The 17585-nt window shown below is 42.1% G+C and overlaps 1 protein-coding gene across 1 annotated transcript; it reads right to left on the minus strand.

Moving 5' to 3' along the window:
* Positions 1–610: 610 nt before the first annotated feature.
* On the minus strand, positions 611–17270 carry LOC109483173 (the record flags this gene model as incomplete). The annotated part of the gene is made up of 8 exons (XM_019786158.1): positions 611–1128; positions 1816–2035; positions 4759–4994; positions 7737–7932; positions 9315–9489; positions 10952–11574; positions 16140–16441; positions 17057–17270. Coding segments are annotated over 8 exons (2273 nt in total), but the record flags the coding sequence as incomplete, so codon positions are not given.
* Positions 17271–17585: the final 315 nt, after the last annotated feature.

Below are 17585 nucleotides of genomic sequence, written 5' to 3' on the forward strand. Positions count from 1 at the left end.
GATTACCGATATCAACACAGAAACTTTGTCCATTCTTGTGGTTATTGATAGGCACGTGCTCCCATGCATAACGCCGCGACAAGGATTTTTCAAACTAGTACGGAATTAGGGGTAGGTCGGAATTAGGACACCCCCCCTTAGTGTAAAAAAAGTCCAAATTAAACTTTCAACTAAAGAAGACACGAAACGTGACTATGTATAGTATGGATGAAAACATAAGTGGCAGAAAGATTGATATAGTAAATGAAGTTCCCTGTATAAAATATTACTTGAAATTACATTTATTAGACGCGTCTATATCGTAATTTAAGCGTATGAAATATTCCTGTATACGCACAACACACATCACAATTTCTATGCCAAAAACATGCACGAATAAATCATGGAAAATAAGCATGCGCGCAAGCGCAGAAACAAGTAATCTAGATGAAATTGCTATTAAATGGGCTACGTCACCAGTAGTACAGTACGTGAGGTACAATGTACTAGGTTTGATTATTCTTTGCTAATTGTCCTAATGCATGTCTTCTATATATATATATTCATTTTCATTATTTCTGATAATTCTTATAATAGTTATGTTATTTGATTGTATTATAATTTCATAAGTTAGCAAGTTCGTCGGTTTTTCCCATTTTCTTGTGTATCGATAGTGATATAATGTAGTAGAATTAGCAGTAACTCACCAAGTAATTATTGGAAAACCCTACATAGATCTGTTTGGTTTCTGGTTTCTCCGACACGTTCTTATTATTAAGTACAATTTCTCTTGCTTTATGTGCAAAAAGTAAACAATAATAAGTTAAGCCATGTATTGGACATTAGCAATGGAGGTTTAAGCAGCTCATCTTGCTGCACACTTTACGGCAGTGGCTAAATGCATGAGCACTGTCTGAAAAGACTCGGACTTCGCACAGGCTCAGGGTTCGCGAGGGTCCGGGGAGACGGACGCCCACATACCGCCCCTTCATCCCCTGACAGGAGACGGTAATGGACGGCCGGTCCGTGCCGATGTAATGATCACCGCCACACCTGGGGTTCTCGTTGACCTGGTCGGAATCCCCGATGTGGATGTTGAAGGGGTTGAGTCGCTCCTGACAACAGTCCTGGCGGTTGAAGATGACCACTCTGTAGATATTGAAGACATTGGGTTTTATAAATGCTCGGATAGGACGAGGATCCCCAATGTGACATGCCTGTTCGTGGGACCTTGAATAAAATGTCCTTAACATCGTATTCAACTTGAAACTTTGAAAGATGCGGTTGTGGTATTTGAATTTGCTATGTCATATTTAATTATATATTACCCTGAATAATATTAAAGCTGCATGATGTAACATTAGGACGTACGTAACGCCTAAAATCATATAAGTGGCATTTTAAAGGTATCCAATGCAGTTTCAGGACGGCAAAGCAAGAACGAAATATTCTGGATGAGGGTATGTGTTGGACCATAGTATTTACTGCCATTTGGTATCATCTTTTCGTCATCATGTCATATTTTTACTATAGCCACAATACGATTCAAGCGACTGCAAGCTACGTGAGGCGTCGACGTCTCTTTATTCTGTGCGTACCGCCCATAAATACTACATGTAGTAGCTAGAACAAACCTGCGATACTAAACGGGAAACCATTTTCCATTAGCGACATCGCATCAGTATGGTCCGAGATAGAATTGATTCGGTTTACTACATTAAAAGATTGACCAGCAAATTGGCTTTGAAAATCCAGTTTTGCTGCCCTAAATTGCATTGGAAAGTTCTTCCTATCAGTGTGGGCTTCAACAAGTAACTAATAGATCAGTACACTTACGTCTTAATGTGAAACGATACTCCGAGATCCACCCACCAACTGGAGTTAGCTTCTCCTTCCTTCATGGTGTGTGTACAGGACCGGGAGTCGAAGTCAGCATCGGTGTTTCCATCTACCGCACGGCCGGCAACCGCGCGCTTCTTCCACAGCGTGCTTGTTTGGTAGGCATTCTTCCCCCGAGCGACGTTATAACTTGCTGTACGGGAGGGCTCTGGACGGCCTAAAATCAGGAATATCACTGTCACATCAACTTGAAATTTTCTGGGTCTCATCGTTGTTCGTCTTGACCTTGATATATTTGATATGTCAGCTACACTACGCAAAAGGGGTCTTACTGTACATGACTGACACAACACATTATCATGATGAACATAAGAGCCGTTGGTGAGTATTTCTTTGTGTGATTCCTTGTTTGTGAGGGTGTACGCGCCTGTATGTGTGTGTGTATACAACATGTGCGTGTCTGTATCCTTGTATGTGTGTGTGTGTGTGTGTGTGTTTGTGTGTGCGTGCATTTGTGTGTGTGCATTTGTAATGTGTGCGCGTGTATGTTTGTATATGTGGCGGTGAATGTGTGTGTGTGTGTGTGTGTGAGAGAGAGAGAGAGAGAGAGCTAGACAGAGAGAGAGAGAGAGAGAGACAGAGACAGAGAGAGACAGAGAGACGACAGAGAGAGAGAGAGTATGTGTTGTTTCCATACTGGTGCACATGACATGTGAGTGTTCTTTCACATATGTTGAATCAGCTACAGACCTTGGCCCCTGATGTTCCTGTAGTTAACACAACCCCGGCAGTCACAGTGGTCAGGCCCGTTGCCGCACCAGTTACTCCCGGAGCAGCATGGCGCTCCCCCGTCAGGGTCACATTGAGCGGGGTAGCCGTTTTCTGCAAGCCACAACTTACCGCATCGCCAGTCAGGGCGCCACTTCTTCGTACCAGTAGGAACTATGTCAGATGGACATAAACACGTAGCCTGGTGTCCAGCCTTGTTAGCTTTGGGCCGCTCCCCAAGATCAAATATTGTTGGCGGGGAGCGGATCTTGGGGAGCGGACCAAAGCTAACAAGGCTGGACACCAGGCTAATAAACACGTGCCGATTTTACAAATGAGAAGCAACATTTTGAAAACGTACTTTTCACGTGAAGTAGAAAGTTCAAACTTGCAAAGCAAATACATGGTGTTTTCCTTCACATGGTCTAACCTAACAAACGGGTATTATAAGTGTTATGTTTATTCTTTCTAAAACACATTCATTTACATGTACGATATAGTGACCAGCCCCTCCACTTCTGTCCTGCTACATAATGGAACCGAACACCACAGGGTGTCTGCTACAGCACCAGTTACCATGGTGACAGATGTCTGGTCCAGGTCATTGACTTTATGTGTTTGGAGAAGAAGAAAAATAAACAATATTACCTCGGGGATACCTTGGAGAAACTTCGGTGAAATAGGGAATAGCCTGTGGTGTTGTCCACCTCTTGCTGTTTGAGGTTTCTTCTAATTAATAATAAGTACAGCTGTCATCGTTATTACACCATGGCAGTTTAATGTTATAAATATTATATCATACACGGCTCACGACAGGGCTGATATCTATCTATGTTTAGAAGAGAAAACATGAAGTGAAAAGAAGAATACATTTCATCACTATTGGGGTTCCACAATTATCTACAGTCCTTCTTGTCTAAGAGAAAATCAGAAAGAGACTTTCTAGGTTTGGTTTATCTGTTGGAGTGCGAAGAAAAGGTTTAGTGATCCTTAGTAAGCCGTGTCTGAACAGAACGCATCTGTGCGTAAGCTCCTGTCACACAAATCCGAATATAGCCTCCCGAATACTGCCGAACACCAGCAAGGTTGGCTGGTGTTCGGCCAGGTCGGCTACCGTTCGGCTGTGCCACTCTAATGTTTCAATTTTTTCAATAAGGCAGTCAAATTTGACTCAAGTTCAACTCAAATTCGATTCCATTCGTATAGGAAGGTGTGGCCTAAATCTGACCAGACTGAATCCGAACTTGGTCGGCTTCTGTTCGGGGGAAGATTCTGAATCTTATCGTACGTGTTTAATTCCATGTACATCACATACAGCCAGGTAACGTAACATAATGGCCCCCACAACGAATACTAATGATTTTGTCGTGAGGTCGTGTGGCTTAGCGGCAGAATGCTCGACTCGGAATCAAGAGGTCCAGGGTTCGAGTCCAGACATGCCACCGCTCTTGTGCCCTTGGGAAAGGCACTCTACGCGACTTTCCTCACGTAACTCAGGTGAAAATGAGTTTTGTATTGTCCCCTGTGTTTGATTTCAAATGAGGAAACCTATAACAGACCTGGTTTTAGAAGACTATCAACAGAAATCACTTTCAAGTGAAGACTAAAAGGCTTGAATATGTATAATCAATGGACGACACAAGAATACCCAAAACCGCCTTAAACTGGAGATCTGTTTGTTGTGAAGAAAAAGCTTTAAAAGGAGGTACCCAAAACCTACTCTCCAAGCAGAGGTGGTGGGGGAATGATCGTTAAATTTTACATATGGCCGTTTTTTGTCGCTACAGCAACCTCCCGTCGGTGACCGGCAACCTTCTCTGGCTAATGGATACTGTCTTGCCACCGAATTAAATGGATCTGCTTGGAGATTACCCAAAACCCATTGGAGAAGACCTGTGTCGGATGATGTCGAAGCGCTGGGGCTCGCCCAGGACAAAGATGGAGGGAGCTGGTTCGCCTGGTAGGCTCGAAGCACACTGTGCAAGAGGACTGAGTGAGTGAGTGAGTGAGTGAGTCGGATGACCTGCCGTCCATGTGATTATCCTGGCTATCAGTGAAATGGAGCCATGATGGACGGACCGAGATGGAAAGATGGAAAGAAAAAGTCATGGCCTAATGTCTCGAAGGGGATCAAGAGGATAAGTATGCCAAGAGAATGTAGTCAAGACCTACCCGCAAAGACTTGGACTTCACACAGGGTCAACACTCGGGAGGGTCCGGGGAGAAGGACGCCCACGTACCGCCCCTTCATCCCTTGACAGGAGACGGAAATGGACGGCTCCTGGGCGCTGATGTGATGATCACCTCCACACTTGGGGTTCTCGCTGACCTGGTCGGAATCCCCGATGTGGATGTTGAAGGGGTTGAGTCGCTCCTGACAACAGTCCTGGCGGTTGAAGATGACCACTCTATAGATGTTGAAGACGAAACAATGACAATTGAGCTTGTGTTCGAATGGACACCCTTTTAATAGGCTGTGCCACTGGGCAGCTAGAGCAACCAAAATGGATTTGTGTGATCCTTGCATTATTTTGTTCGAATATGATACAAGATATAACGTTAAAAGTTAAGATTTTAAGGACATCAAAACATATCTATGACATTCGTTGAGCGATCTATTAAATCTTAGTTGCTCAGCGAGTATGTTAGAGACATCACCCCCCACTCAAGTACTTAACTATTTGATCTGAAGAACCTGTAACACTTGGGATCTTAAAGCTGTAAAGTTAAAGTATCTTGAGCCTTATGCTATTTAGCGTTGTTTTATAGTAATCTACAATTCTACCAGAATGTAATCTCTACCATACATATAAATAAACACATATAGGATATTGGGGTGTTATTATTTCTTACATTATGCTTAGGTCACAATTCAAGAAAGGGGCCCGCTCGGCGCGTGTTCGGCGTGTTTTTTGGCACTACCGAACGGGACCTGGACGGAGACCGGCGGGCTTCCCGACGGCTGCCGGCCTATTTTTGGCCCCGCGCGGTCGCCGAATCGATTTTAACTCAGAGTTAAAAACACTTCGGGCCCCGTTCGGCGAAATACGCCGAAGCGACGCCGTAACCTCACTGCCCGGGACCCGTCGGGCGCCCGAACAGGCACCTGCCTAAGATTATGACGTCACATGTGCTGATCAGTGCATCAGATGGTCAGGAAAAGGGGGTTAAAGGGAGCATATATAAACTCCTGCCTCAGACTACGTCGGACAGTTCACCACGTGTGTGTTACATCGTGTACTACTTGTGTGTGTTACACCTTGTATTTGTGTGTCAGAATGTTGAAGGGCAAGGGAAAACAGCCGGCACGGATCTCTTGCTTCATAAAACAGATCATAACAGGAATAGAATGTGTCTGACATTATCTCTTGTTACATCATATGACTTCGTAATAAAATGGAATCAGAAGTTATTGGTATTTATTTTCAGTCCAAATTTCAACAGAAGTAACGATATTCAGTGGTTTTATTGCTCAATAGCAAGGAACTGCCACGGCACACTTCCTGCGTCACTGCTGAAGTACTTCCTGCGTCACTTGTTGAAGTACTTTCGAAAGTAGGCCCTCGGTTACTTTTGCGACGCACCAGTTCTGCCTGCCTCTCTTCTTCAGCTACATTTGTACCAATGCCAGAAGACCTACATGTAGGTTGTCACCAATCTCAATCTCAGACGGGCTTGTAAGTTGTTTGCAGGTTGCACTGAACGCTGCATCTCCAACTTCAGTCTACTCTTTACTTGACGTGTACTCTTTACTTGAAGTGAACGGTAGCAGGCAGTGCAGTGCTTATATATGTACCTGCTCAAAAACACGAGAGGAGCCCGTCGGGATCCCGCCAGGAACCCGCCAGGGACCTGACAGCTGCCCGGCCGAACTGTAAGAGCCGGTCGGCACCCTACCACACGCCGCACGGGTCAAGACGGGCGACTGACCGGGCACCGGACGGGTCCCTGACAGAAACCGGCCGCAAAAAGTTTATGAATATTAATGAGAGCCGCCGGCCGGAGCACAAGCAGGCCCGGACAGGGAGCCGTAAAGGAACATTTAATTGTGACCCTGACAGTACGGCGCACGCTCGGCGTCATGACGCCGGCCGGCGTCTACGCCGAGGACATGCCGAACGGGCGCCGTTTCAAATGTGACCTAAGCATTACGGGTGATGACTCTCACCTGCTTACATTTCCATGTCTGTCACCCGCTTGCGTTTCGATGTTTATCATTTCTGATAGACATCGGAACGTAAGCAGGTAAAAAAGACCTTACCGGTTGTGTGAAAAAAATGAAAACCTCAAAATTCTACGTTTACCAACCAGATGAAATTATTTTCGGAACTAGAGGTCAGAGATCTCATGTCTTCGTCAGAGGGACATTGTTCTAAGATAAACGAACATTTTTAATACTAGAAATACATTTGGTCTAGAGAACAAAAGAATCTCGGTACTCCTTTTTTCCCTTGTTTTATTCTACAGAACACCCCGAAAGGGTTTGCCACAGATTTACAGATGTACTGTACATTTACAGACGCAATTTGTGTCCTAACCTTTGTATTTCCACAGTTAGTAATGTGCTTAAAATCTATGCATCTTAATCAGTAAAAATTACTTGGTCTGGCCTTACAATTTAGGGAATGACCTGCCTGAGGCATGCCCAACTTTCCCTCCCCCACACGTACAGTATTTATAGAACAGCCCCTACATTGTAAGCAATTGATAACAGATGGGGAGACCAGCTGTCTCGCATCTGAATCAATGCAGAGGTTGGTGGGGGTAAATTATTATATATCTAACACAAAAGATCCACTGCAGTGACATTGATAACCCCCACGAGGCCCGATTTCGAACTTGACCTTGGCCTCTACAATGGTGGCTTGCCTACCAAAAATCATGATCATCTATTTAAATATACTTGAGTTATTTTGCTCACAAACACAAAAAATCCGCTGCAGTGACGTACGGACCCCCCCCACGAAGCTCAAACTTGCACTTGACTTTCCCCTCAACAACGGTAATCTGCCTGCCAAAAATCATTGACGTGGAATAATGCCTTCAAGAGTTATTCCGCTAAATCCGCAGTCACCCACAATCCGGCGAGACAATTTCATAGTCCTTCTGACGAAGACAAATATACATAATACATAGTTTTTTACACGTACCTTTCAGCCATATACGATCGCCCAAGATCCACCCACCAGCTCGGGTTTGGCCGTGCCGGGTTTGCCGTGTGTGTACAGGTAGCGGGCTGACTGAAGTAGTCGGTGGCGGTGTTCCCGTCTACCGCCAGGCCGGCAGCCCCGCCCCCGGAGCTGGTTTGGTACGCCGGCCTCCCCAGCGCCACATTGCCATGAACACCTGCTCCAGGCAAGACGACTGTCATCAACATTATCATATGTTCTATACATCGATGACAACTGACATTTCTGGCTTCTTTGCAAAGACAATATCGCGATAAATGGACATTATGTACCGATTTCACACAAAAGGTAGAAATATCTTAATCAAAAAAATTTTCTTGTTATTATACATGTTTGTATTTTACTTCCACTTACTTCAACTTTACAAAACAGCCCACACAAGGCACACTCATTTTGGAGCATCAGACAACAGCCTATCTGGCAGCTGTGTTTCAACTTCAAGCTTCCAAACATATTCGTAAGGCGTCATAGTTTGTCCCCTCCATTTCCTGAATGGCACTTATTACCTTCGCCAAGAATTGACGAAGGTTATGTTTTCCTGGCCGTGTGTCTGTGTGTCTGTGTGTTTGTCTGTTAACAGCATAACTCGAGAAAGTTTAGATGGATTATCTTGATATTTGGTAGGTGGGTAGGTCTTGATGAGACCTGGAAATAATTAGATTTTGGACCCCCTAGCGGCTTGTTATGGTACTGCAGCTAAACTTCCGGTTTTGATATCTCATGAGACATACTGGGGTGACGAAATTTGGATGGTAGGTAGCTCTCATGCTGGGGAAGAAGTGACATGAGTTCGGGATCCCTAGCGGCTTGCTCAGGAACTGCAGGGCTATCTGTTTGAAAATATTCAAAAGAGGATAACTCAAGAACCGGTGAACGGATCGTCGTGATTTTTGGCATGTAGGTAGCTCAAGTGACGCTTGACATAATTATGCGACAATTATGCAAATCTGGATCTAATTTGCATAATTAATGGGGAAATTCTATAAATCAGCTTCATTACATTATGGGACTATTCAAGCTTTTGACATGTAATTGAGAACGAGAGAAACACAGGCAGATATTGATTATGTAAATTAACACCTAATTTGCATAATTAATGAGAAAATGTTATAATTCCATATGCTAACTGTAGAATTTCATACTTGGGGTATTTGAAAGTTAAGTGAAGGTGAACATCATTAAACATAACTTATTCAAATAAGGACCTCTTTTGCATAATTTATGAGGAAATGATAGAATGGCTTTCTTTGTTAAGATATGGCTGTCTTTTGATGGAGAAAATGATCAAATATATAATACAATATTATAATACAATATTATAAAATAAATATAATACAAATGAGGATCCTATTTGCATAATCAGAAGGAATCATCTTGGTCAGTCATAAAGATTAACATCATTTGGCGAAGGTATGAGATCGTGGGACTCTAAGTTGAACTAACCCTACTCCATAACAAACTACTTAATGACATGACCAGAAAATTCAGAAATTTTTACATCATCATAATGTTACACACTGCAGCTTTGAATTGTCCTACCTTTCTGAATGGATGATGTCGGTGCAGCCACAGCTTTGGTGCTCACTTCCGCTTCACGTCCGATCAGGTCGGGAGGTTGGGAGGAGATATTTGATGATGTCGTGACAACAGCACGACCAGTGTTGTCCACAGCAGGGTAGCCAGCGGTGTAGCCAGTGTCCACAGCTTGTGTCGGCTGTAGATATGAGAGCATTTACCTAATATTTAGTACCTCAATAACACAACTTGTGACGAGTGTAAACGTGGAAGAGTGCGTGCGTGTGAGACTGTGTCTTCGCGTGGCCTTTCGGTCAGGTTTTAGCGGATATGGTTGTATTCAGTCTGTCCCAGAGTGAGAAAGTCACTAATCACGTCTCCATCTGCTAGCGCTCGCTGATTTTATTGGTGAGTGTCGTTACATGACCTCCTTGACAACTGACAGCTGGTGTTATTTCCCTTGCACGATGAAAAAAGACTTATAGACAGCATTTGAATTGTTCCTGAAGTCCCGGAAGTTGTTTCTTATTCATGTTTGTGTCAAATGATGTACACATTGTATTTTTCATGGGAATAAAGAATACTAGTAACATTTTTGTCGTCTTGAAGTGATAGAAACATGTTTACAAGAGGCATACATGTTGTGTAACGTTTCAGCTAGAAACGGAATGGAAAACGGATTAGCTGTAGTGTTTTTTTTAATCATTGCATTTCACATGTACATACATACATACATACATACTTCACATTAACAAAATATAGAGACATGGAAAAACATAATCCAGGGATCCGGTGGGAAAGAAATATACAACAAAGATTATTAAGTGGCCTAAATTTAATAAAAAGTGGTGTTACCTTTTGAACGTTCCTAACGTTGCTGAAGTAATATAAGGAGGCCCCGGCAAAGGCCAATACGGCAATTACCACCACAGCGGTAACCCTGACATACATGCACTCTGAAATACAGAGGATAGGAACATCAGGGTGGGGGAAATATAATGTAAAATGTTTTAACGAGAAAGATCTGATATTTACAAGGGATGGCTTTCAACTGATTTTTAAATGCAAAAAAAAATCACCTAACTTTAGATACCGAATCAAAAGAAAACAAAATCAAAGCGGAAAGTGACCTTGAGGAAAACAAATGAAAACTAAGGACCTAGAATTACGTGGATGGTAAATATTATTATTTTGATTAATAATCTGTGTCATCTCCTGAAAAATGTAGATAACAGAGTAATAGGGTTTCTTTTCACACATTTTCCCCGTATTCGAAAGAGACGTAAGCAGTTAAAACTGTTACAGTTTAACGTAAGCAGTTAAAACTGCTTACGTCTCTTTGGCTATCTATATGTGTACCAGAAACCACTACGGATTTGGTGCACCAATGTGCCAACATTTTCACATTTGTAATTTTTTTTCATTTTTTTAAATTTTAGATGATAACAGTTTACGTCACGTAATATGAAAGTAGATTTGAAGAAAAAAAACTCACGGTCTGCTGCTTGTTGCGGTGCGTTCGGCACGTATGTCGGGTTCCGGTTCAGACCGTTTTCTGCGGATCTCGGAGCTGTATTTGAGGAGCGCCGTTCTTCAGGTAGGTTATTGGAAGGACGTTTAAAATCAGATTTGAAACCTTCTTGGTTAGCGTTATCGTTTACAGGAGCCGCCTGGTCAGCATCGTGTTCAGATGAGTTGTCTTCTGATCCATTCGTCGTATCCTGGCACCCGTACGCGACGGCATATGGCTCCTCTTCGGTACTGCCGTCTGCGATGTACATTGGTTCTTCAATCTCAGCCTCGGCGGGACTTTTGGCCGCCATGTCATCTTGGCATATGTTTTCATCCCTTCGTCGCCTGGAATAGACATCAGCACAGACGACTAAGATTGGTTGTCCGTTGTTAGCTTCAGCTGTACCGGGTAGATGATGAGGTTGTCCCGTGCGTACTGTAGATATGGCGGGATCTTCATCCTTGTCGGCGTGCGCAGGGCCAGGCATGTCCTGATCTGTACTTGAACGCTGTGGGAATTTGGGACTTTTAGCGTCATCTTTGACAGGAATCGACTTGGCAGCATCAGTGTCAGATGGGCTGTACCCTGCCATGTAGATCGGGTTCGGGAACACGTGTGAAACAACCGCAGGTGGATCCAACTTCAGCTCCGTCCGAACATCTGAACGTGTCTGCGTCACACTAGTAGGTCCCTCGGAGACGTCGTTTGTGTTGTCTCTTGGCGTGACGTCAGCGGTGGAGATGTCTTCAGCCATGTTCAGTCGTCCTCCTGCTGTGGCGAGCAATTAAGATTTTTGCAGTTCCTTCAAGATTATTGTGTGTTTGTCTGTCTTTGTATTATGTGTGTCTAAAAGGGTGAAATATTTCTTCATTAATCTTCATCAATAAAATTTAAGACATACGGTCTTAAATTTATACGCTTCTGCCCATGGATATCTATGCATACAGAAAGTATCCAAATCCATTAATGTGTACCAAGTAAGTTAGCGCCAAGAAAAGTTCCCATAATGTAACCCAATTTTATACGGTACCTGTTTACTGTTTTCAATAGATATGCTAATTTCGTTATTTTGTTATTGGACAAAATATGTAAAACTTTATTGCATGAAAATTGTGCACGGTATAATGCATGGCAACAACTATTGGACAGCACAAAAAAAGAAAAGGTATAGAAAACTTTATATCTTAATTACTAAAACAACACGGGCTAGTAGTCGTATATAATGGAGTGGAGCTAACAATGACTTTTGGTATTTTATCTAATAATGAAGCAGTAAGTTCGTCTGTGTTGGTATACTTAATTTTGACGATATGTTTGCCTATTTTTGCACTGCGAGCGTTATTGCATTTAAACATATATTCAAATCTGCCTGAAGCATCAAGTCTCTTGAAATCTGTTGTACTTGATGTGAAGAGCTTGTTACGTAAAACGTAACACATCTAGAACATTCCACGAATTTATAAGGTGTTTGTACTCACAATAAGACGTCTGCTGAGGCGGTTTGTAGTAGGAGTCTTACAAACAAACCTCAGCTGCGTAGACAATATAGTACTTGATCCTGTGTAGATAGGTGTCGATCGATCACTAGAAGGAATCTGGTAAATGCTGTGATAATCTGAAGACATTTCCATCAAAAACACAAAATGAAAAGCTTTTGCGCGGTGAACAGATCTTTCTCCAAGACTCGAGCTCATCCATGGACTTTTTTCTCAGCATCAGACAAATGAAAACACAGGTTGCTGAACATTCATGTATGCTTATGAAATACATGTAGTCATGTAATACAAAGTCACGCACTAAGGCAATTCCATCTCTACAGTTATGAGTCTGCTTCAAGCCATTGGAATATGCAAATGCTGAAAAGCAGGTACCATCCAGTGCAATTTCAGGGCGGCAAAAATGGATTTTCAAAGCTTTGTAGTCATTCTTTTAATGTAGTAAGTAACTTCCATAGAATACTTACATCTGTGAGCCAAAAATTGTGATGGGCTGGTTCCAGGTTTTGTGGTGGTACCTAAAAATAGCGGCTCCTAGCTCATATAGCTTGTTTGGGGGCTACAGTATTTCAAACGCTTCAAGTAAGACATAATGGCGACAGTGTGCAAAGAAATTGTAGTACTAGTAAGTGTCAATATCACATTTTTTTGTTTTGCCGCCCTGAAATTCCATTTGATGCTTCATATACATGTAGCTTCTTGATGAGTTATCATGCTGAACCGCATCCAGACATACATACAAATGCTACCTAAAAACCAGGCAAAGGTAACAAAATACACCTTAGATTTTACATTATATTGCCCTCATTCTTTTTGACCCTCTGCCATGTGGTCAAGATACAATGTATGTACAATGTGGTCAAGATACAATGTATGACAATAACATGGTCGTCTTCCCACTCAGACATTGTTAGGTCATCGTGTGGAGGAGAATCTGCATAGAAAGATCTTCACCCGTCAGGAGAGAAGGAGTCATTATGGAGACATCAATGTGAAGGCTACAGCTCCACTGGGTACCCAGTGTTCACCTTTCCAGGCTCTGTCCATGCCGGTAAGGACATCTGCATCTATATTACTGGACACAGACCCTCACAGGGTATTACATCCAGAGAAATGACATGATAGTGGAATCAATTTCTTCCCTATTGAAGGCATTTCTTCTCTTTTAGAGGCATCCAATGCAACTTCATGGTCGCAAAACAAAATGAAATATTCTGGATGTGGAAATCTGAAAATATTCACATTTACTGCCATTTCTTAGCATCTTTTGGTTATCATACTTGAAGCGTTTGAAATAGTCTCCAGATTCTGTTAATTTGTTGGGTACCACCCATAATAGCTAGAGCCAGCCTACAATACAGAACAAGCAAGTTGAAGCAACATGAATGTAATTATCTTGTACAGTAATTTGATTGGACTAGAAATGTTGTCAGCTGGTCTGGATTTCTCTGACTAATGTGCCACAGCAAAGGTACAATTTTTTGGCAATGCCTCAGGGATGTAGGCATTTATTGTATATTTAGCTGTGGCGCTTAAGTGTGACTTACTGGCTTTCAAAGTTGCAAATGATTTATGCACTGTACCTTGGATAGTTTCAGAATACTTTGTATTTTATATATCTTTGTTTGTATTTGCAATATTAATATTCATGACACAAAGTGCCAAGGATGTTATACAGTAAGCTAAAATCTTGAAAATATTGTATGATATCAAATCCTGAAAAGATTGTATGATATTATGAGCATATATTTTCACATGCAAATTGCACCTCTTTGGAATTTGGTCACACTTTTGATGAAACCAATAAAGCTATTAATAGCTGATTCAGAATGATGTCAGAATAATTTTTATTTGTTTATTTATTTGCACAACAACAAAGCACACATACATAACACAGTAACCAATAGATAAAACAGGTGCAGCAGGAGAGGAAAAGCATATACAGCTTATAATATGCCCTCCTCTATACTAATCAAACTTGATCAAAATTGAAATAAAGTAAAACATATAGTCACATAATGGAATAAGTATAACCAAATTATTAATGGACCATAAATTGAGATAAGAACTGGACATAAGAATCTACTACATGAGGCTGGGCAATTCTGAATCCTTGTTCAACTGATGACAAATTTGATGTGTTATTTAAGTGTTCAATGTGTTTACCTCTGCATCATCTACATCTGGTGATCAGCTTTGTTTCCATACAATATTTTTTAGTTAGCATGGTCAAAAATGTCAGAATGTCTTATTGATTCAGTTTCTGGACTTACTCCCATGGTCTTTTAATTGCGTGGTTTATCATATTTGCGTGTTGCCCACATTGCTGTCAGTGACAAAATGTCTATGATAGTAAAATCTTTTTCTTTTTTATTCTCAATTAACGTAGTATAAACAAAAAGCATATAGTCCAAATTAAACATTTAACCAAAGAAGAAGCGTGACTATGGATCAAAACATAAGGCAGAAAGGGTGATATAGTAAATGAAGTTCGCTGTCTAAAATATTACTTTAAATTACATTTATTAGACGCATCTATATCGTAATTTAAGCGTATGAAATATTCCTGTATACACACAACACACACCACAAGTTCTAAGCCCAAACCATTATGGTATACATGGCATCGTAGTAGGATGTTGCAAACAACTATGTTGCACGAATACCTTATGCAAAAGAAGCGCTTGACCAGTGCGCGTGTCGCATGTGCGCAAAATGTATAATTAGTCAGCTTGGACGGCAAACATGAGTTGGCAAAGGTATGTCAGAGGACGTGCTTGCATATAACCAACAGTGTTGTACCTTGTCCCTGACAAGAATTTCACCGGTGTGTTGCATGTTACTAGGTAGGAGCTATGTGAATAATTTGTATAAAAATATGTATTCGCAGATGAGCATGATTGTAAATGTAAGCCATCTACAGGTGGTCATCACCAAGCATAAGATTTACGAAAGCTCTAAACATGTCATGAAGGTATGAGATCGCCGAACTCTATAGTTTCTGGATGAAATTGATATTAAAGGGGTCATTTCACCAGTACGTCAGGTATTAAGTTTGATTATTCTTTGCTAATTGTCCTAATGGATGTATTCTATTTGATTTTCTTTATTTCTGATAACAAGTAACCAGAGCAAGCTTTTAAGACTTCGCCTGCACTTAAAAATGTTCACACAAAATGTCACATTGCACTAACCCACAATCTACTAGAGACTCCAAACTTGAAACCCTAAATTCTAAACCCCTAAACCTATTCAGAATAAAAAAAACAAGAACATTGCTTTTTCACAACTTGAACTACTGACAGACTAACCAACAATCACCAAAAACCCACTACAGCAACGTACGGACCTCCCACGACGCCCATTTTCAAACTTGACCTTGCTCTCGTCAACGGTAACTTGCTCACAAAAAAAATCGTGAACATCCATTTGCAGATTCTCGAATTACCCTGATTACAACAAAAATGACAACACAAAAGGTGACGTGGGGACCCCCACGACGCCCATTTCCGAACTTGACCTTGGCATTCTCAACAGAAACTTGCCATCTAAAAATCATGAACATCCATTTAAGGATTCTCGACTTATCTTGATGACAAGCAAGAAAAAACAAACACAAAATGTCAACTGCGGTGACGTAGAAACCCCCCACGAAACCCATTTTTGGCCTTGACAATGGCCACCTCAGACAACCTGCCTGCCAAAAATCGTGAACTTCGGACCATTCCTTCAAGAGTTATCGTGCATAATCTGCCAAACAGTGCCGAAACGATTTCATAGCCTTCACGTCGAAGGCTAATAGTAAACAATAATAAGTTAAGCCGTGTATTGGACATTAGCAATGGAGGTTTAAGCAGCTCATCTTGCTGCACACTTTACGGCAGTGGGTAAATGCATGTGCACTGTCTGAAAAGACTCGGACTTCGCACAGGCTCAGGGTTCGGGAGGGTCCGGGGAGACGGACGCCCACATACCGCCCCCTCATCCCCTGACAGGAGACGGAAATGGACGGCCGGTCCGTGCCGATGTAATGGTCACCGCCACACCTGGGGTTCTCGCTGACCTGGTCGGAATCCCCGATGTGGATGTTGAAGGGGTTGAGTCGCTCCTGACAACAGTCCTGGCGGTTGAAGATGACCACTCTGTAGATATTGAAGACATTGGGTTTTATAAATGCTCGGATAGGACGGGGATCCCCAATGTGACATGCCTGATCGTGGGACCTTGAATAAAATTTCCTCAACATCGTATTTAACTTGAAACTTTGAAAGATGCGGTTGTGGTATCTGAATTTGCTATGTAAATGTAATAATTTATTATATATCACCCTTAATAATATCAAAGCTGCATGATGTAACATTAGGACGTACGTAACGCCTAAAACGCCGAAATATTCTGGATGAGGGAATATGTTAGACCATGGCATACTTTTACTATAGCCACAAAACAATTGCAAGATACATTGTACGTGAGGCGTCGACGTCTCTTTATACTCTGCGTACCGCCCAAAAATACTAGTAGCTAGACCCGGCCTGAGTTACTAGGCAGGAAACCATTTTCCATCAGCGACATCGCATTTTTGCCTCACAGACATCAGTATGCTTCGAGATAGGATTGATTCAGCTTACTACATTAAAAGATTGACGGGCAAAAAATAAATCCAGTTTTGCTGCCATGAAATTGCATTGGAAAGTTCTTCCTATCAGTGTAGGCTTCAACAAGTTTTCTATCAGGACCTGATAGATCAGTACACTTACGTCTTAATGTGAAACGACACTCCGAGATCCACCCACCAACTGGGGTTAGCTTCATTTCTGGTGTGTGTACAGGACCGGGAGTCGAAGTCAGCATCGGTTTTTCCATCTACCGCACGGCCGGCAATCGCGCGCATTTCCACCAGCGTGCTTGTTTGGTAGGCATTCTTCCCCCGAGCGACGTTATAACTTGCTGTACGGGAGGGCTCTGGACGGCCTAAAATCAGGAATATCACTGTCACATCAACATGAACCTTTCTGAGTCTTACCGTTCTTTGTCTTGACTTTGATATTTAATATGTCAGCTATACACTACGCAAAAGGGGTCTTACTGTATTTGACCGACACAACACATTATCATAATGAACATAAGAGCCGTTGGTGTGTATTTCTGTGTGATTCCTTGTGCGCGTGCTTGTGTGTATATGTTTGCATGCATGCCTGTATTTGCAATGTGTGTATGTGCATGTGTATGTGTGTGTGTGTGTGTGTGTGTGTGTGTATGTGCATGTGTGTGCATTTGTGTGTGTGT

This window comes from Branchiostoma belcheri, unplaced genomic scaffold, assembly GCF_001625305.1.
Source record: "Branchiostoma belcheri isolate BF01 breed outbred unplaced genomic scaffold, Haploidv18h27 scaffold625, whole genome shotgun sequence".
NCBI lineage: Eukaryota > Metazoa > Chordata > Leptocardii > Amphioxiformes > Branchiostomatidae > Branchiostoma > Branchiostoma belcheri.